At 34.7% G+C, this 22191-nt stretch overlaps 2 protein-coding genes across 3 annotated transcripts in view; one reads left to right on the top strand and one right to left on the bottom strand.

The window, feature by feature from the left end:
• Window positions 1-531: 531 nt before the first annotated feature.
• Window positions 532-17796, bottom strand: LOC133517396 (uncharacterized). Its single transcript, XM_061850697.1, has 5 exons — window positions 17605-17796; window positions 13959-14643; window positions 6547-6721; window positions 5261-5497; window positions 532-767 (listed from the first exon to the last, which is right to left on the bottom strand). Exons 1-5 carry the CDS (start codon window positions 17677-17679, stop codon window positions 557-559), a joined length of 1383 nt encoding a protein of 460 aa, XP_061706681.1. The 5' UTR covers window positions 17680-17796; the 3' UTR covers window positions 532-556.
• Window positions 17797-19458: 1662 nt separating this feature from the next.
• The window catches only part of LOC133517397 (beta-1,4-glucuronyltransferase 1-like), a 37484-nt gene continuing 34751 nt past the window's right edge, over window positions 19459-22191 (top strand). Inside the window, exon 1 of one of the 2 annotated variants that reach the window (XM_061850699.1) lies at window positions 19459-19558. The gene's annotated coding sequence lies outside the window, so the exon portion shown is untranslated. Of the gene's footprint in view, window positions 19559-21261; window positions 21876-22191 lie in introns of those variants that run through there. The other variant, XM_061850698.1, reaches the window with a different exon arrangement.

Below are 22191 nucleotides of genomic sequence, written 5' to 3'. Positions count from 1 at the left end.
CAATATATCGTACCGATACGTCGGAAAGGGACACACGGTGATCAGCGGCATCGTAACTTTAGTACACGTTTATGAATAAGGGGGTTAATGTATATCGATACTGTTTTGTTTATTTCTTTCAAAACGGTAACGGGTTATAAGGCTCAGTGTTGGCTAATTGACTATTAACCATTACAAATTGAACCGTAAACCGTAACGGACGGTTACAGTTTACGGTTGAATTTGTAATGGTAAATGGTCAATAGGCGGGTCAATTAACGTTCGGCCAACTGCTGGTAGCTGGTAGGGCCTCGTCTCTCGGCCAAGTAAAACATCTCACTTTAAAATATAAGTAATTCTGTGTATGTTCACCACAACAGCTCTTAAAGGCTCTCCTTGTACTTTAAAAACTGTAAGTTGAATTTTATCCACATGTGTGGCAAAGTAATCTGATGCGAATTTCGAGTCTTTTGCTCATGTTGGCTGCTAAATTGACGACGGGTTATAATTTTAGAAAACCTCGCTGCTCGGCTCGACCAAATAAAACATCTATTGATAAAATATAGTATTTATAACATTATCTTCTTTTATACAAACATGGTTTTAAAGTGAGCGGTACATGCCGTGCCTTCTTAGAGGCCTCCTGGATTTTCTTAAACTCCATGAAGTAGAACACCTTGTGGCTCTGGTCAGTCTTGAGGAGTTTGAACCCGAGCCGCTCCACCGCCCGCGTGAAGTCTTCCAGTTTGTCGAAGCGGGACTCCACCTCGGCGATCAGGAGATGGCCTCTGGAGGAGGATATATAAATACTTATACAACTGTGTTAGCAAGTAATATATTATTTCTAGTAGTTCTGTGAACCGTAGACGCAAACCACTTTAGTATCACCCATTTCGATTCAGCAAAAATCCATTAAATTATCGAATTTGCTCACGAAATTTCACAAGAATCGGTCGAGAAATGCCATGTGATCTGCACAGAACAACCGGACCTACGATAGCATTTTTGCCCAAGCTGAAATGGAGACCTTCGTTTTGCGCAGTAAAATAAGTTTCTGTTAAAAATGTACGTTTTAAAAACACGCTTTTATTTCCACTGTGCTTTATGCAACTAAAGTTAGAAAACGAATAACTTGACCTAAATAGGTTAAGCAGCGGCGTAGAGTATATGTTTGCCGCCCGGGGCCGATCAGAAATTTTCCGCCCCAATTTACGACCAACATCACTTAGACAAGTCGTAAGTTCAGTCACAAAGATTTTTACTGATAAAAAAGTTATAGGTACAGTTTTTACAGTTTATTCTATTTAATTTTCGAAGGAAATGGTTTAAATTTATTATTTTACTTTATTAGGTACACTAAACAGATATCGTACAATATCATGAAAAACATACAATTGCATATGATGGCTTAAAAATTAGCACGAGATTCATAACAAGTGTACACAGCATGCTTTACAAGTAAGCGCAAATGTATAAAAAATCATGAAAAAAATACGCGGCCTCTTTAAGGTGATTTTGATCCCTATTTATAAATTTTTCTGTTTTACATGGTTGAATCGTACATAAAACAAATGTTGGGTCTTTAATCTTTCCTTAGATACTTAAATCATGTGTATTGGACTGGCAAAATTGCAACTATACATGTTTTACCAAACCTACTCGTTGAATGGCAGTCAAAAATAAGCATGTTACTGAAAAGTACCCTAAGTATGAAGGTATTAGCTGAAGTATAAACTTGTCGAAGAACTAAATGCTGGTGATAAAATAGCGTTATAATAAAGTAGGTTCATATAAATAAACAATTGTACCTATTTTATTTATGTGACACTGATTTTTAGTCCCTTTTGTGAAGTATATTTTTTCACAATCCAGCCGCGTATTCGCGTCTAACGACAATCCCAAAGTAAACAAGTAGTAAATAAAGTCGCGATCTAAATTTTAAAACAATTATAATACGTTTTGATCATATAAAACAAGCTATAAGACAATAATTAGATTTTGATGAATGACATCTGGACATTGGACTCTGAATCAGAAAAAAAAGAACAAGTTCTTAGTGAAGAAGACGAAATTCTGGCGGAATATTCTGGGACCTATCAGAGATGAAGATAGAGAAGATGAAAGCGTAGGAAAAATAGGGAGCTAGAGTAGCCCTAAAACGCCCTCGGAGTATCCAACTAGCGTGGAGTGGTGCAGAATAGAGCAGAGTGACGTTGTTCTTGTATCAAAGGCCAAGATTCTTTTTGGGTCACTGATCCAGTGAAGTAAGTAAGTATTGCTTTCATAGTTAGTATTTCATGACGAATGAACATGAGGTGAGGCATTGGATGTATTTCCAACTATGCACCAGCTAATCCAGATATAAACCCTCCTTATTAAGTACGGTTTTAGAGATAACATTATGTTAGCTATTAGCCTATTATAGTAATCAAGTAATCATTTAAAATTAGTTGGGGTGATATCATTGTATTAAAACATAGTTAAAAACGTTATTTCTTTGTTATCTAAATCAGTTTATTCGGATATTTATTTTGGTGGATATTCGAATAATTAGAACATCACAATATTCTAATTGCAAACCCTACATATAACTTCCCAGTAGGGACACAAATAGGTAATGTAAATACTGCGAGGATGATCTTGTTTAGGAAAAACCAGAGCGATCGAGTATATTCCTTCAACAGGATGCTCTCCTACAGCATATAAAAAGGGCTTAACAGACCCACATTGGGACCAATTTACCTGAATAGCGACCCACAAATGCTAGATTCTTGCAACTAGGCTTGGCGAAAGAAAAATGATGGACCAGCGTACACCTCTGCAAGGAGCTATTGTCTTGCAAGTGCAAAGAACGCTGTACAGGGTGTGGGGGAGTAAAACACGGATTTAAATACACTATGCTTTGCGCATGCGAAGGTGCATGCTCTGGGACAAAATAATACGTAAAAAAAAATATTTTTGTTTAATTAGTGTGTAACTTTAACAGTATTGTTAATTTTGATAATAATACTTTTATCGAAAATATTTTAAGTTACCTTTACTTAAACATCATTTGCCTTGCAAATTGTATTGAAACAGCCATCCGACTCTTGGTGGTGTCATCCGGTATGGAACAAAAATAGTGTAATTTGCTTGTTTATAAACCGATTTTCAAAATTTTAATGGAATTTTATAGCTTATTAATGTAGCATTCATATCTTGATACAATGTCTTCCTGTAAAGTTACTAGTAAAGTTGATGAAAACAAAAAACGGATTTCTTTTCGGGAAAATTTAAATAAAACTTAAAATTTCTCGCAAACTATGGTATTTACAAGGTCAAATATATAAACGATATTGCAGCGCATTTAATTTTGCTTTTTATGACACCCCACACAAGCTTACATGTGATATACTTGCTGTGGTATACGCAATATCCTGAACACGGCACCGGCCATTTTGATGACGTCATAACTGGTGACTTAACCACGTTAGAAACTGTCTCCCGATGGTTTTTTAGTCAAAATAACATGCTTAACAACATACTAAAATATGGTGCTGGTTTCATCAAAGGCACCTATTGGGCCCTATATGACCCTAAGGGAAGCGACTTCATACCTACTCGTATAACATTTTTTTATACAATCAAACACATTTGAATAAGTAGTCGATAAAGAAAAGAGGTCATACACCGATAGATTATTAATATGTTGTAACATGACATCACTATTTTTGATCTCACATAGACAATTTACGCACAAACTTGCATTTCATTTTTGGTCGCACTTTTGAAGTTTGACAGTCGTTCTTGATATCCTATTTCTATGTATCCGGATCCGAAAAATTGTCGGATATTGCAAACCCTAGCTGCGCGCTGCGCTATCTCCCCGCCCCGCGCGCCCCGCGCCGCGTGCTGCCAACCACCTTCGCTTGCAGTTCGTTGCGATTAATTCTATTTACTTTTTGACAAACTTCCGGTAAAAAAAATCTATTTTTTATTTAGTGCAAATGTAGTGTCTTTAGATGAGTACCGTTTTTAAAATTTTCACGTCTCTCTTAATTTCCCCCGAAGCACAATGTACAAAATAATTAAAAATACATGTTCCATAATTTGCCCAGGCGTGCAAAGTTAACTGAATGTTTATAATGCTTTAAAAAGCTTAACTTGAGATTGCACCAACCGACTGACTTATCCTCGAGCCGCAATCGAAAAAAAAAAAATTTTTAGGGTATCATACATTGCACATCTTTTTAATTAAGATATACTATGCACCAAGGTGTTCTCTATACACTACTTAGCTTGAACCTAATAGCTTTTAATTTACTCCAAAATTACGGCACTTTATAGTTTATACCTACAATTTAACGGTCTTCCGTACATAATAGAAACGGTGCAACTCGGGGGAAACAATCTAGTTGCGCCATCTAACAAATCCAAAAAAAGCACGACTACACGACTTACTTCCATACTTTTTCTTAACTTGACTATACTATGTTTCATACGTTTTAGAGCGCAATTTTCAGTAGTCTGCTTTTATATTTGAAAGTTTTTTATTTAATTAATTTTGGGGTTATAATTTCATAATCGATTATTTAAAATCATTTTACATTATTTTTGTGCCATGGTCCCTTCAGCACAGCAGCGCACGCAAAGCGCCCAATGCTTTTACATGAGAGCGCAAAAGGCGCCCGTTATTCCATCGCCCGCAGCGTGACAACATACGTCAGGCTAAGCCCGACTCTTTTAATATGAGGGCACCGAAGCCACCGGCATTTAATCGCGCGTATCGCACCACGTTCATTGGGCTACGCCCGACTATTTTTGCGAATGATGGCGCCGAAGGCGCCCAGATTGCGCGCAGAGGGCACCGTGTTCAATTTGGTGTGATGTCATATAGGGTTATCGGTTATACAGGGGGCCTACCGCAAAAACCGAAATTCGCAAATTGCGGGTATCATTCTCTTTTACTCTCACTAAGACGTAATTAGAGTACAGAGAAAAATGCCCGCAATTGACGAACTTCGATTTTCGCGGTTGTAGCCCAGCGAACAATCGTGTATGCTCGGCGGTGTAAGCACTCCGGCAGCGATTGACCGCCGTGCGCTCCCGCAGTGCATTGGTTCGTTTCGTGGCACGATTTGAAAATATGGATTTCTTAATTTTATGTTTTTTATATACCGTATTTTGCCGCCCCCTCTCATGTGCCGCCCGGGGCTATGGCCCCCCTAGCCCCCCCCTCGCTACGCCTCTGAGGTTAAGTAAGAAAAACTTGAAAAAATCTGTAAAAAGATATAGCACTCACCCAGTCTTCAGCACCCTGTTCCCTTCAGCCAAATACTCAGCCAACTGCGTCCCCATCAACGCCAGACAATACACCACAACGTCCACGGACGCGCTCAGCAGAGGTGTATGGGCCATATCACATACTTCCACTCCTGGGGATGAAGCCACCAGGTCAAAGGAGCGGACTCTATGGGGGACACGACGAGAGAGAGTCGCTGAGCCACAGCCCATGTCGGCTATGAGGCAGGTTTTAGGCCTGTGAATAATTAAAAAGTTATGAATAGGGGGAAGTTACATTTTGGTGATTTTTATAATAGCCTGCTACAAATGCTACCCCGGCGAGATAGGACTTTGACGGGAAAGTGCGGCAGAACCACAACCCATATCGGCTATGAGGTGGGTTTTGGGCTTGTAAAGAAGAGACACACTGAGAAACTTCTCTGGGGCTATATTCAATTCAAAAATTAGATATATTGGTTTAAAAAACATGGATGGGGGAGGGGGAAATTACATTTCGGTGCCTAACCAGGATATTTTTTAATAACCGAGGTTTCTGGTTCTACAAATAAGAGAGAGAAAATCGTAAGAGTATGAGCCATCTCGCCGGCTTCTGTCCTGGTGATGAAGCCACCAGGTTGAAGGAACGGACTTTATGGGAGATCCTTTGAGAAAGTGTGGCTGAGCCACAGTTCATGTTCGCCAGTGTTAATTCTAATTACAATCGGCCACGTTTGTAATTAGAATTAACCATTAACTATTACAAATTGAACAGTAAACTGTAACCGTCCGTTACTGCCAACACTAATGTCCGCTATGGTGTGGGTTTTAGGCCTACAAACCAGAGACGCACTGCGAATGTGTCAACCTTAAAATAATTATCAGAGGGCTAAGAGCACACAGGAGAAAGACCAGCTAAAGTACTTAGATATCAACATCTTCTAGCTGCGCGAGATGCTGACTCGTTTACCCACTTGAACGTTTTGCACACTAAAGATGTCACTCGGTCCACTCACACATTTCGATTCTTCAACTCTAAATTACAATGAGCTTAAAAATCATAAAAGTTTAAATCAGTATATTTAATACAGGGCGTTTATTTAGTCACCTGAGACCAATCCCGAAATCGCGAAAATAAATTTTACTCTCCCATAGAAAAGGTCAGACGGCCAAAACGTATGAAACAGCCAATTTGTTTTTTTCTCGATTTCGGGGTTGGCCCCATACTAAAAGTTACTCAATATGACTTATATATATTTAGCCTGTAAATTATTGCAGGTGATTAAATAAACATCCTGTATGACTTACATTTTCATGATCCTCTTGACAATGAGGTCCAGCGGATTGACGGGCCATTTCTTGATCTGTTGTTGGTAACCTTGGTGGTATGTCTTGAAGGCAGCTGGATCCGCTTGGAATAGCTCCTTGGCTTCTGTTCCTGATGATGTGTACAGCTTTTCATTGAGGTATCTGAACTGCGCAGCTAAAAAGTACATCCAATGTTACCATTATGTATTTTTAATAAAGACAAAGTTTAATTAGCTCAGGTTAAAATAACTAGCAGCTAACAGCTGGGTGTGGGAGGCCCAACACAGAAAGAAGTGGAGGGTTCTGGAAGAGGCCTTTACCTCCTTAAGGTTCTGGTGTTTTACCTCACAAAAAAATATTTGTTGATCAAACGAACTTCTTGAAGTGAAGTTCGATCGATATTATATGAGTCACTTCATTTGAAGATATAATTTTATATTAACCATGTAGTTTCCCTATTGTACAGATAGCATCGCACACATTTAAGAGTAACTATTTTGATTAAAACTGTGAAAACCAATTTCCGCCCACTTCCGCTTACTGGTTACCTGCGTGCGGCGACCGCTGCGCTCTTCATTATTTTTAGAGAAGGCAGGAACCAAAACTTATATCAGGGCTCTAGGGTGGGTGGGACCTTATATTATATCTTCAAATGAAGTGACTCATATAATATCGATCGAACTTCACTTCAAGAAGTTCGTTTGATCATCAATTATATTTCGTCACTTCATTTTTCAGATATAATTTTATATTAACCATGTAGATGTTTAGAGATATAAGTTTTGGTTGAAATAAGCCGAAAGCTTTGGCTGTCTGAGTATCTGGTTTAAGTTAAGACGTTCCTCCTAACTAGCACATGGACGCCGGGACGTCCCAAAGAGAGAAAAAAAACTTCCCAATTTATATGCCATGCCAATGACCGCAGGATTTTATTTTATTTACTGTACGTTACGTATACACCGTACTAACATTAGAAATATATTATTAAAAAACATCATAGTGAGACACTAAAAACATATATCTATCTTAGTCCGAAGTAAAATAAGTCATTCGGGTGAAAATTATTTGTTAATGTTAACCATGGTGATAAACCGAAATATTTAGTATTTTTATTTATTTTTTATTTATCTGAACTGCTGTATTTGCAGTTAGGCCGTTACTCATATAAAGTATCCTTGGTATGAGATATTCATATTATAGTTTAATGTTTCAAATTATTAGATTATAAGTTAATCGCCATCTATATATGGCTAGAATTTATTTATTTTCAGGTGCTAAAGATTTATTTTGATCAGAATTTATTTATTTTCAATTTCTAGACATTTATTTTCATCAGTTGTATTAAGTTAGTGTCCCAAATATACCATATTTTGATGTTTTGAGTTATATTATTTAAAATCGTATTTCAGTCGTTTAACTTTAACCAATTCTATAATAAAAGAAAACGATCTGATGATCCTTTTTTATGAAAACACATGATACTATTTTAATTGACTGCTAAAGAAATCCAGAAGTATGGTAAATGAAACTGAACCAAAATTAAATCAATGCTTTAGCGAACAACTGTGTAATGGGTTGTGTTTTAAGCCATCAAGAAATTGAAGTTATTATCACTGTATCGAACGCAGAGTAGCCCACCTGCGTAGACTGCAGACCAAGTTCAGGACATAATATGTGTACACAAGTATACTGTGGCAATTGAGTTATGAAGCCTTGTTTAAAAGCATAAAGAAAGTTTAGGTATGTAGGTTCAAAATAAAAAGTACATATTAGGTATGTACACATGATACATATATATATATATTTTAATACACCTTTTAGGATATCAAAACAAAGCCTAATAATCCCGTTTCAATTTGTTGTTCACAATGAAACATAATTCACTAAGATTCTATACACTTTGTGGTCTACTTTACATTCAGTTTAATTCGATTTTAAAAAGTAGAATTAATTCATAAAACGTCCATTTATGAATGTATGAAAGTTCACTAGCGGTCCTTGTCCGCGATACGGAATTAAAGAAGACAGGCGGTACTACTATTGATATCAACTTCAGACTCGTCTAAGAGTAATAATAACTAAAATAAGACGTAATTTATGTCAACGATATAACCCAGCGTTACCTCCAGACAGGGTAGGATACGTTGTATTCATTGAGCAGATGGCGACAATGAGAAAGTTCAGTTATTAGGCTCCTGCACACGCATGTCGGCTTACAGCAGCTCCTGTTGAACGAATAGTGACACAACGAGTCTTTGTAGATACAAAGACTCACGCGGCCTAGCGCGTTTTAAGATTTTTAATTTAAACATAATAGTTTTTTATTTTATTTTCTCCAAAACGTGTCTAACGTCATTAAAATGCATTAAAATCTCTGATCTATTCAAGAAATATATTTTGGATTTTATCAAATGCAAAAATCCATCATGTTCTTGAAATATAAGAAATATATGAACGTGCATAAATCCATATGCTTTCGGTTAAGATATGAAAAAATAAATTTATAAGGCTACTATAACTACTACTCAACTTTCGAAGTTATTTCTTATATAACATTATAATTTACCCAAATTGAAATGTTTATTATTGCGCTCATATTGCATATAATAAATAGGGCAAGGGCCAAGGCCCATTAATGACATCGGAATATATTAATTTTATATACCTAATGTATATTCGAGCTACTCGTATTACGGTGCTAAGTTAATAATAACCAGTTAAACCTGAGTAGGTAAAGTCAGCGTACAACATACATGATCAGTAATTAGCTTAATAAACATATGTACATGACTCCATGTGACAAGTCTTTTCATTCGAATAAAGATAAATAAGATGACCTTTTTTTCTTTTATTAAATATTAATGACAGCATGACACGATTGACCATATTTGCACAAATATCGGTGCTGTAGCTGCTATTCTCTCAGCGCAAACTAAACTAGCACAGCAATCAACCACGATAACAATCCATAGTTTTTCACGTATTAAGCATCAAATCTCAAATGCCCTCTATTTTTATTTTATCCAAATATTCGCTCTGTCGGTAACGAAAGACATAGACGTAATGTTGTATATTTTTATAATGTATAAAAAATACACTTATAGAATAACTGGCATAATAAAATAAAAAAATGTATTGCTACTGTGGTTGTATTGCGAGTTTAGAAAACAAATATTATATTTAGTGATTCGGTCTTAATTTTATGAATGACTATATATTTTTTTTTTTTTTTTTTTTTTTTTTTAATTTATTGAGAAACAAACAGTCTTAAAATAAACATATGAGCAACTTAGCTAATAGCTATGGATTGATTTCGTTATAGACCTATAGTTTCCTAATTTTAAATTATTCGATGTACAATTGAAAAAATAATAATAGTGTAAACTTATAGCGTACATAACAAAAGCGTAAATTTATATATAAAATATATATATATATATATATATATATATATATGTAGAGAACTGAGAAAATACTTAAATCACAGGTACCTATTATCAGGTTGCTGCAACTTTTCACCGTTATTTTAGAAAAGAATATACTGCTCTTTTAAAGAGGCCTAATGAATTGCAAAACAAATCTGCGTCCATACATTTTTCATTGTACTGCCTACATGCGCGCCCAATATATGAATGCTGTGCGTATTTCGTTCTGCTGTTAGAAATGCTAAATAATGCCTTACTGCGACAACTACGTTCATTTCTACGGGGGACACGGAAACCAATTTTATGTAATAAGTCGGGGGCATCTACAATATTATTAATAATTTTGAATAAAAATACTAAATCTGTACAGGACCGTCTAAGTGAAAGTGGCTGGATATTATGATGTGTAGCCGAGGAAGCGTAATTTACATAGTTACGACCCACTCGAAATTCCAGTGCTTTAATGAACTTTTTCTGGAGTCTTTCAATTCGAGTCTTATGGACATTAAACAAAGGATTCCAAACCACAGAAGCAAATTCCAATCTGCTGCGAATAATATATTAATTATACAGTAGTATAATTAGATTACAGATACTAAATGTATATGTACATATATTTCAAACTTAGGAAAAACATATTGCATAACCGTTTTGACTTTTGAGTGTTTTAAGTCTAGTGAACGTATTGCATAGTACCATCGCAATGGCTGAAAGAGTACCGCGACAGACACATGAGAGTTGAACCATACATTTATTTATTTATTTTATACGATTTCTATTACCTAATTAATTATTTAGTTATTTAAGTAGTAATCTGAGGGGTAATCCTTTAAAGGATAATCAGAGGGTAATCGTCTTGTTGTTTTAATACAATTAAATAAGTATATGAATAGGTATTTACCTAGTTACCGATTATTTAAAGTAACAACCATATACAAAATCTAGTAAAAACCATAAAAATAAACACTCAATGTCTGTGAGAGATGCGAACAAAATATCTTAATATGTGCAACTCGCCAAAATGAAGAGAAAACCATATTCTGATTAACTCAGATGAATGGTACTCTAGTGGTGCTTGACACTGAGCTCTTGCAAATTGTTCTAGTAAATTGTGATGAAAAAACTCGTCTTCCTCTAATTCAATTGAAGTAAGTGTACTTATTATAATTTAATGATTCAATTGAATTAATTATCCGGTATAACTTTAAGAAAAAATCTAATTTTCAAACAGATAATAAGTACTTACTGGCATCGCCAATAAGCGACCATGACAATTACTCATTTATATCAAGTTTTGTTATATCTTATTTTGAGAAATAAAGATTCTTCAAACTGATATTATAAATAGGTATATTTTGATATAAGTATTCATTTGGTCGACTCTTTTTTATGCGATTTAATATAGGAGTAAACCAAAGTTGCCCATAACATTATTGACGTACGTAGCCATATTTTTATAGTTCGATTTATGAATGTTTCTGCATATCATAATGATTTAAAAATCGACACCAAAAAGTATGCACTGTCAGGGCACCACTATACATATTAACAAGATATTTTATCAAGATTAAGTTTAGAAATTGAGTTTAAATATTGTACGTCAGAAAGAATATACTTTAAATAATACTGTGACGTGATGTAGGTACACGTAGCAATTCCCACTTTTAGAGACAAGTTATACCTACCCAATGTATTAATATTATATTTATGTGGGTAGTGTAGTATCAAAACAATGTACTATTGTGTTAAATACAACATTTGTGAGTCGCTTGTTGATTTACATTCAACCTATGGGCGGGGATTCATACTTCTTTTTTCATTTAATACCGTACTATGGGTTAGGTGTGAGTAAAATTTGGATATATTTTAAGTGTTGGGCCGTCTAAAACCAAATAAAAAGAAAGCCTCTAAAAAGAAAGGCTTTATAACACAACATTATTCCCATTTTTAAGGCAATAAATTTCCCACAAAATATATGGGTATTATGAAAAATGCACCAATATGAATGTCTAGGCCCTTTGTTTCGTTGTGCGTTGTGCATTATCCGATCTTTTGGTTCACGACCAATCGCCGCGCCGGGCGAAATCGGTGTTCGAAATACGAACAGACTTTCCTTCGTGTTGGTTCACGACCAACCCCCAGGATGATTTTTTATGCCTTTGTTTCGTTGTGCGTTATCCGATCTTATACCTTCGTGTTGGTTCACGACCAACCCCCGGGCGAAATCGGTGTTCGAAATACGAACAGACTTTCCTTCGTGTTGGTTCACGACCAACCTCCAGGATGATTTTTTCCATCGTGTTAGTTCTCGACTAACCTCCAGGATGTATGTATGTCCTTCAAGTTGAAGGATTGCACAACGATTTTAAAAACAAATATATGTATATTGCACAACGAATTCAATGAAATCTCACAGCTAACACCATAGTAGGCAACGAAGATCGTTATAAAAAATGTGGTCTTGTGCCGAAGTGTTCGGCAACTAGACCGAGGTGTGGACGCTACCACGCACAAATAAAGAATGAAGAGCGCAGCGGTCGCCGCACGCAGGTAACCAGTAAGCGGAAGTGGGCGGAAATTGGTTTTCACAGTTTTAATCAAAATAGTTACTCTTAAATGTGTGCGATGCTATCTGTACAATAGGGAAACTACATGGTTAATATAAAATTATATCTGAAAAATGAAGTGACGAAATATAAATTAGGTTTAAGATCCTAGGTTAAGTATTTTGTAATATTTTCACCCAGAAATAAAAGGCTTTTTTATTTTTATTTTATTTATTTATTATGTTAAAATAACACACTTCATATTTAGTTTGAATGTATGTTTTTAAGCTTCTGCCTGCAATTTTGTCTGCGTATACGAGTACTTCAGAATATTAGGTGATTTCGAAAGTCAACCTTAATTCCATCTACTTTTTCAGAACACCAGAAAATCCGAAGTATTAACCACCAAATAATATAAATATACCTTATGCCCAATTTTAGCTAAGTCTGATATGATATGTCATAGAAACATAATGAAAGAGGTTCAACCCAGGGATCGGAACCGATTTTTTGCAAAAACATCGAAATAACCATATATTTCGGTTTATTTTATACTCTAAATGTAGGACTCAGTTGTGTTTTCAGATAACGACTTCGTATTATTAGATTGCCTAATTAGAAATGAAGTAATTAACAAAGAACGAAAAAATACCGTTTTCGTTCCCATACAAAAAATACCGGTTTCCGATCCCTGGTTCAACCATCAAAATATCATAATATCCAAACAAAACCTTTGATATTTGAGGTCTCTGTTTCAGCTTGGGCAAGAATTATATCGTATGTCGGGTGTTCTCATTTACAGGTCGTAATTTTCAGTCGATTCTCTTGAAATTTGTGAGATTTGATAATTTACAGGTTTTTTACACATTTATTTTTACACAATTATTTTGATGCATGTAACCTAACACTTTGAACTATGTACTTTTCTTTGTTGCTTTCAGTGTATTTTTAGAAATTTATTTATTGACATGTCAGCCGTTATTTTATAATTTAAATTATGTGGAATAGTATGTAAGATATTTCACAATAAATATTATTTATTGATGGCTCTGGATACAGGCATTATCAGTTATAACTGCCTGCCGGCTTTACAAATAATAATTATAATATATAGAAATAAATAAATGAATTATTATTTTATTATTCTGTTTTAGGAATATTTTTGAAATGGCGGAGCCATTACGGTTTGCAAGGTCACAGAGCCACTAGCAATAGGATTAATGTTCCAAAATAGTGGTGTATTCTCATCTATCCCCGCCGGCACAAATGGGAATAGGCGCTACATACAAATCATTCACATCTGTGCCCGCCTCTGGCATGGCGGTGGTCACGTGGGGCGGGTAAAGGTGGGAATACACCAAAATAGTACTTAGTAAAATATTACTTACCTTGCCCTATGCCCCTAATTAGGGATACTTAATAGGATTACATCATCACTTACCTTGCAATTTGGCAATCATTCTTTCTCGCAGTGAATTAGAATTCCCACTAACATTGATGGAGTTCCTGTTGCTTTTCTCCAGCATTTTCTTTATCTGTTCCTTTTTCTTGTCAAATTTCATTTTAGGCTTTTCTCCAAATAAAATATCTTCTTGATCCTCATTTTTAAAAGCATCACTCAATTTCTTTTTCTTAGCATTAATAATTGCCTCATCTGCTTTGTCCGTGTCAACATTATTGAGTTCTATGTCACTAATTTCAGGGTCTTTGTTATGTTTTCGCTTTTGAGGCTTCTTTTCTATACCAATAGTGTTATATTGATTATTCTTTTTATGTTTAGGAGATTTGTTAAGTATAGTTTTCTTAAGTTTTTCATTTTTTTTACTAGCTCCATTAAGTTTATTCGTATTTAGAACAGGTTTCGGTTTATTTTCCTTACATTCTGGTTTATTAGGGTTTAATACAAATCTACCGGGCTGGACGTTACTTAAACTAGCTTCTGTTTCAATATTTTGAGGTTTACTCAAAGTTTGATAAATTTGTCGGTTTTTCTGCCTGATTTTCTTCAACTTCCGTTTGTCCGTAGATTTCTTTGCGGTTTGTTTCTTCTGAAAGTTGTCATATACTGGAGGTTTGACTGGAGACTCTTTGGCCAGTGGTGTAGCTGACTTTTTTCCCTTTTTATTCTGAAATATGAAGGATTTTATGTGTGTTGATCTATGGGAATCAAAAACTGTACTACTGTTTTAATTATAATTATAAAGTATAATAATAATTTTAAAGTAAGTAACATTTTCTTAAATCTATACTAATATCGTGAAATACTATAAATGCGATAGTGTGTCTTTGTTTGTTTGTTACCTCTTCACGCTTAAACCGCTGAACTGATTAATTAAAAATTTGCTAAAGAGATAGTTTGAGTCCCGGGGAAGGACACAGATCTCAGAAATCACTCCTTATGGGTGAAATGGGTGAATGAAAAGGGGGGTGGAATTTTGTATGAGAGATCAATAACATTGAAACAATGTAAATTAAATTTGGTATGAAGATATTGGAGATAGTTAGAGTTGTAGAGATGGATAAAACATAGATTTTATCCTTAAAAACAAAGTAAGGGTGTAAAAATGTTGTATAGGGAATCAATCATTTCTTTAAAAGAAAACTGAGTAAGTATATGACTTTTATCATTTAACTCAGTGTTGTCAGGTGTCAAAATTATTGTACTGTTGTATAAAAAAACTGGCATAACAACACAACTTTTGTCTGATTTGCACAAAAAACAGTTTTATATTGGTGTATTTTGTGATAGATCCAAACAGTTTACAGAAAACTTCTACATTTTTGACTTACACCGAAAAGATACTAGTTTTAGCCTATTTCTGAGGGAAAGTCTTATTTTGCTTCAAATACTAGACTTTTTAGGTGGCATCTTCCAAGGGCTGAAATGATCATACTTTTGCATATGATAATGCTCTTTAGAACGTTGATTGTAGTGGAGCCCAAATTATTAATAATTTTTTTTATATTTATTTCAAGACAAAACTTAAGTGGTAGGTAACATATTTTTTCGCTAATCTGAGGACAGTTTGTTGGTGAATAGTGTGCTCTAAAATAAAGCTAACAATTTTGTGTCATACCTACTCATACATTATACAAACTTATTTTAGTAGGTGAGTAAGTGAGGTGGTCAATGACCACAATCTGGAATTAAATCTAAACAAAACAAAAATCATGCAATTTAAACCAGCACAAAAGCGCGCTTTAGAAATTGATTATTCGTTTAACGGTTATAAACTGGACTGTGTAGATACCTTCACCCTACTAGGCTTTGATATTGACACAGGCATAAACTGGAAAGCACATGTTCTGAAAATCAAGAATAAAATGCTCAAATTCATCTATGCCCTGCGAGAATTAAAAAAATCGACTAGTCTACACTCGGCAAAAATAGCCTATTATGCATATGCCTATTCTTGGCTCAAGTACGGTATCATCCTTTGGGGAAATAGCACAGACGTAAACGATTTATTTTTGCTTCAGAAGAAATGCATACGCATCCTCGCAAATATATGGAGTCCAGAAAGCTGTAGACCACATTTCATTAAGTACGAAATTCTAACCCTAACCTCTATGTATATTTTCGAAATTTGTAAGTTCGTAAGAAAACATTCGGACCTATTTACAAAATTAGTCGACCAGCCCCGACGCTTCGAAACAAGGTTTAAACATAATCTAGCTTTGCCTTCAACCTCTAAACTCAAACTCCATAGTACAAGTCCAAACGTCATGGCAGTTAAAATATATAACCACCTTAAAAATGATATCAAGGCTCAAAAAAATTACAAACAATTTAATAAAATGTTGAAAGACTTTCTGATAAATAAATGTTACTACAACTTACAGGACTTTTTTGATGATGATGTTACAGACACCTAAGCAATTATAATTAACTATACTTAATGAAAACAATTTATTTACAAACTTACCTACATTTATAACCAAAAACTAAATCTGTATTATGAATATTGTACATTAATTAATTTATTTGTTTGACATTTATTAGTGATCTCATGTGTAATATAAGAATTGCTTCATGACTTTCTTAAATAAGTAGATAATTTTGATAATATGTTATGAGTTATGAATAATAAGATATTATATGCTGTGCCCTTGCAGGGTCCATGTGAGACATTGTATATCATATTGTATAACATCTGTACTGTACCATGGTTGCAATAAAGAATGATTATGATTATGATTATGAGTACTGAGTTAAATCATTAATTTAGAATGCTTACTTGTAGGTATCAAAACTTACTTACACAACTATTTAGTTATCTTTATATCTAAGAAATATAAGTACTATGTATCTTTAATATTATCTAAGAGCAATGTTTTTAATCTTTCTTTAAAAATCTGTTTACTACTGGACTGCTCTTTTGTTATTGTTGATTGCCAGTGTCATGTTGATTTATTTATGATAACAAACGTATTTCGGGGGCACGAATTTTTATCAAACACAAGGTTGCTAATCCAAATGAGAATGTAGGAACGATAGTAAATTTAGATGTAAAGAAAAATCAAAACATTAGTACGATATATAAGTAACTAGGAATAAATGAGCCAATTGAAATTAAATCTTTAATTTGTTAAGATTACAGAAATAAATTTGTTATTGTTATTTGTACATGTATGATAATTATCATAAGCCTGGCAACACAGATTTAACTTTTCGTAAGAAATAAAGAATGTTTATGGATTTTTGACCAAATAACCACCCCCCCTTTAGGAGGTAAAAATGGGGTGCAAGATTATATGGAGAATCAATAAAAAGCAGGTAAAAAATAAGCTACCCAAATTACTATAATAAGTCGCGGGAAAAAGCTAGTCCAGGCTAATATCATAAATGCGAAACTGTGTCTGTCTGTACCCTCTTCATGCTTTAACCACTGAACCGGTTTGAAGATAGTTTGGTATGGAGAGTAAGAGGTTATGTTTACATTTATAACATGTACACTTGTGGTCTTTATTTCTTGTATATCAGCGTAAAAACTTATCTGAATAATTATATTAGGTGAAATTATTGGCAAGGAAGTAATTTTTAATTGATTTCAACGGTATAAAATGTATAATAAATAAATACTTACGTTAGAAGATTTGGAGAAGTTTACTCTAGTGTCAGGCACATCGGTGCCCCATTCTGGCACTTTAAACATTGTCATGTATATTTATAACTAGTATACACTTATTTCTAATGTGTTACATAGTTTTTATTCAACACACGTGAAAAACACACGCCGCAAAACTCGATTTTACATACAACCGAACCGTCGGACGGACGGATGGTTGACGTGACTGTCAAATGTCAGTGTCATAACGTTTAGTTTAGATATTGCATATTAAATGTTGTCCGAACCACCATAAAAAGTTTAAGTTGAAAATGTAAAGTTTCCTCATAAGGTTTACAAACTTATTTGAACAATATTTGCTTTAGACTAATAGTTTATGTAAATGCGTTTACTCCGAAACATGTCGAAGGGTGGTTCTAGTTTGGTTACCTATGATGAGTTAGACTAGACTAGAATTATGGTTTATGGTTTAAGACATTTATTATCTCATAAAGAATTTACAAAATTCACTTACATGAGATACACTTATATAACAATACTTTTAAGACTAGCGAGCACTATTTAATTTTATAAAGATTAATACGAGTATAAATTCTACATATAAGGTTTTGTTATGCATGGTAAAGTTAATGAATTACGGTTAAAATACCATTTATTATTTGCTTTAACGAAATGTTGCTAAAAATTTCAACACGCGGATGTGTACGTGCCATTTTCAACTCTATTCGTACCAGAAATAAAGATGTACCAACACATTTAGATAATAATAAAGCTAATAGCTAAAGTAAACTAAACGCAATGATCTAATAAAGCTGTAGACACGGGATCGAACATGGGATTCCGTACGAGCCAGGATTTGAATCCGCGACCTCCGGATTGAAAGTCGGACATCCATACAGTCATACAGTCGTTATAGCAAATCAAAAAAATATTTTGTTAGTTAATATGATTTGTTCCCTACTTGTTGAAGTTAAAGTTACTAAAATTGACTAAAAAGTGGATACTTATTTCCGCTACATGAAAAAAATTACATGTTTAAAGTGTTCACTTCATATATATTCTCTGCTCAGCAACTTAGAAAAGAGCAATCGATTGGTGGAAGTTCGTCAAATGACAACAGCACTAAAAACTCTAATCAAAGGGCAATTCAACAGCAAAATTGCTAAGGAGCTTCTGGGGCTCATAAGACACAAAACCTGCGCGGTGACCAGAATATTGACTGGACACTGTAAGTTGAACAAACACATGTTTCAAATTGGAAAGAAACAAGATGCGACATGCAGGTTCTGCCAGGAGTCAAAGGAGACTGCAATGCACATTCTCTGTTCCTATGGTCCACTATGTCAAAAAGAAGTACCCACTTAGGGCGGCACTTATTGCAACCCTATGAGGTATTTTTTAATAGGTTATTTTTTTGACCGAAATGTTCTGTTCCTGGATACAACGGGCATTAGTAATGAACTTTAAAGGGCTGTGTTGAAAGATCACCGCCTGGACGTGGCACTCAAAGGCTCACAAACTACAATAATAATAATGTGTTCACTTGATATTTAGGTAGGTACGTTAGCAACGGCGTGAACTCGACAGCATTCCCTCTATCGCACCAATACACAAGTGCGAGCGAGATATATGGACTGCAATCAACTCAACTTATGGTACGGCTACTTGTCTAACATTACATACATTGCTTAGGTAAAATCCTTAACGCGCGGGCCAGTGCAGCGTGCAGTAAACACAGTTTTTACCGTATCAGTCACGGGTCACGGCCATCGCCAGCACACTCGTTTATTTTTGCTACGGACGTGATAATTTATTCTCGATATAGGAAGCAGTAGGTAAAATAAATAATAAAACTTCTAACGTAGTGTCCATACATTGCAGTATCGCTCTTTCACGAGATTACAGCAAGAGCAAAAGAAATGGAAATTGGCGTTTTTTGAGCTTCATTTTATTTAATATTCACAGAGCGGAAGTAAGTACATAGTGTTACCTATTAAAAGTGAAGAAATTTATTTAGTATTCATCACACCAGCCCGTAAAAACTGTCATGAAATCTGATAAGAAAGATGGCATTTAATTCACAAGAGTGGCAAACTAATTTGATGCAAATTTTGATTTGCTTCCTTATGCTGGTAGAATTGATTTCAAAATCATCATTTTGAATGATAAATATTTGGTAAAGTTCATTTGAATTTGATTTTCTTCGCGTTGAAGTGGTGAAAAACTTTGTGTGTCCCTCGGTGGCAAAATTTGTTTAACCCTCGAGCCTTGAAAGTCTCGCAACAATAACTTTATTGATAGGTGAAATCCACATAAAAATCCGCTCAGTAGTTTTTGAGTTAATCGCAAACATACTAACTGGGAAGTACTGAAACACCGCGAGATTTTTCGCCAACTTTGGCCACATCAAGCGCTGCGATCGTTTTTGTTTTCCCGCCAAGCCCCCTGCACCCGGCCATAATAACAAATCTTGATTCGAATAAAATAAAACAATATACTGTACAACACGTTTTAGTTAGAGGTATGAAGAAGTGACTTCCGGAACCATTTTGCTTCATCGATCTATCTACTCTTCAAATGGAGCATTTATTTAGCTTGTCAAATAACTTCCGTAATTTCGCAAACTGATTATTCGGTGGTAAATTTGAATTGTCACAGCAATGCAAATTTGACATAATAAATAGCATTGTATATTTTACAATTGGCATACCACTCCAATTGGCATGGGTGTAATATTCCTACTTACAAGCCTTGCAAGCATATTTGTGACTTTTTCATTGAATTAACTTTTTACTATTATTTTTAATATTGAAAAGAATTTGAATTACGTGCTGCATACTCTGCATACTCTGCCGTTGTTCAAAACTAGGCTGAATATCTTGCTCAACCCAATGATAGGTCTTATTTTTAGGAACTCATAATTTCCCTTGGAGGCTCAACGGCAGACGTCAACGAAGTGCTTCCTGAGCACGTAACTGAGATCCGCATAAATTGTTTAACTCTACTTAGTTTTCATTTCATCCCCTGAGTCTCCATCTGTGACGTCAGCACTGCAGTGTTGGAGGCAAGATAACAACAGAATCTGGTATTTCAACTGATCCATCTTCTTCAAGGTTGTCGAGACCAAGCCTTCTTCCGCGCCCTAACATGCAAAACAAGTAACTGTGGCACGTAACCCTACTGGTCGTTTAAAATATATATACCTAAGGATGGTTCATAAGATCGTAATGAAATATGACTTCTGATAATACAATATTCAGTACAAAATGATTGTACTTGCTTCGAAGTTCCATCGTTAATCAGTGTAATTTAAAACGTAAAAAAAAAAAGTAAATAGGTACTGCTTATAACACGCACAATTAAATTAGGTACTTAAAATGTTTCGAATGTGTAGGTATAAACACTATTTTGATAAGTCGCCCCCATTGTTCATGGGAACTTTAATGTGTTACCGTCTTTTTACGAGAGTTGGTTAATCTTGTGATGTATGTACACAGCTGCAAAGGTGAATTCCATTCATAAAGTGGGTATGCACTTTTGTGGCACGCTGTACAACTTCCCGTCGGCCTCCGTACCTAGTTATTATTAAAATGAATTAGGTACCTACATACTTATACTTATTTACTTATTATTTATTTAATTATAATTATTTAAATTTCTGCTCACCACCTCAAAAAAGGCCTGTAGGGGTCGATTGGGCCGGTAACGCGCATGTGATACCACTGGCGAACATTTAGCAACAGGTGGGTATGTACAGTCAATAGATTTAATTTGTGATTTCGTACCTTCTCACAGTGACAATAGTATGGGGTCTCTAGCGACTTTCATGTTGTTTGTCACTGTGAGAAGGTACGAAATGGGTCACAAATTAAATGTTTTCACTGTACGCTTGATAGCCACCGTTTAAAATATTAATGATACTATGTGAGGGAAGCAACCCATCTGTTCTGAGAGGTATTTTGTGCGCATGCCTGGATTCCATACATGCGCGGTACGGGCACCACCCAGTCACTATTTATATTATTTTATAATAAAAACACACAAAATCTTCTATCTAAACCTAAATTTGAAAGCTACAAGCGATAAAAACGTATTTAAAATAATTGCCCTGGTTAAACATTTGATAAAGTTATCACGATTTTTCTACGTATGAGTGTGTGTGAGAAATAACCTTCAAATTGACATATTTGGTGTTTTTTCTGCATTTGAAAAGTATTTTTTATTGTTGTTGATTGTTGGTTATAGTGAATAGTGTGTCTGTAAATTGAAATTATTAAAATTGACCGGAGGTAAGTTTTTATTAATGTTTATTAATTTATTATTGATAAACAGTATTTATTTTATATGCATTTTAAATCATTCTATGCTAATAAATGTCACATTCCTCTTATTTTAAATATTATATGGTGACATATATATTTTGATATGATCAATTTTATTGAATATTAAAAGTAGGCATTTTTGTCTACCTTTACGTACCTACTAGTTTGGATGAGTTACCTGTATATGAGCTCATATGTGCATATATGAAATTTCTAGCTTACTTATCTATTATTATGAATAATCTTTTTTTCACCCGAAGGGCACATAAACATAAGCGTTGAA

This window comes from Cydia pomonella, chromosome 4 (genome assembly GCF_033807575.1).
Source record: "Cydia pomonella isolate Wapato2018A chromosome 4, ilCydPomo1, whole genome shotgun sequence".
In the NCBI taxonomy this organism is placed as follows: domain Eukaryota; kingdom Metazoa; phylum Arthropoda; class Insecta; order Lepidoptera; family Tortricidae; genus Cydia; species Cydia pomonella.
The sequence above is the reverse complement of the archived record's forward strand: the minus strand, read 5'-3'. Positions and strand labels throughout refer to the sequence as shown.

What these genes read in the sequence shown, in the direction of transcription:
- LOC133517396 (XM_061850697.1), bottom strand. Translation starts at nt 17,679, where the DNA reads ATGACAATGTTTAAAGTGCCAGAATGGGGCACCGATGTGCCTGACACT. An exon ending in ACTTCTCCAAATCTTCTAAC is followed by an intron (nt 14,644 to 17,604) that starts GTAAGTATTTAT and finishes TTCATATTTCAG; the next exon opens with AATAAAAAGGGAAAAAAGTC. An exon ending in AATGATTGCCAAATTGCAAG is followed by an intron (nt 6,722 to 13,958) that starts GTAAGTGATGAT and finishes TGTACTTTTTAG; the next exon opens with CTGCGCAGTTCAGATACCTC.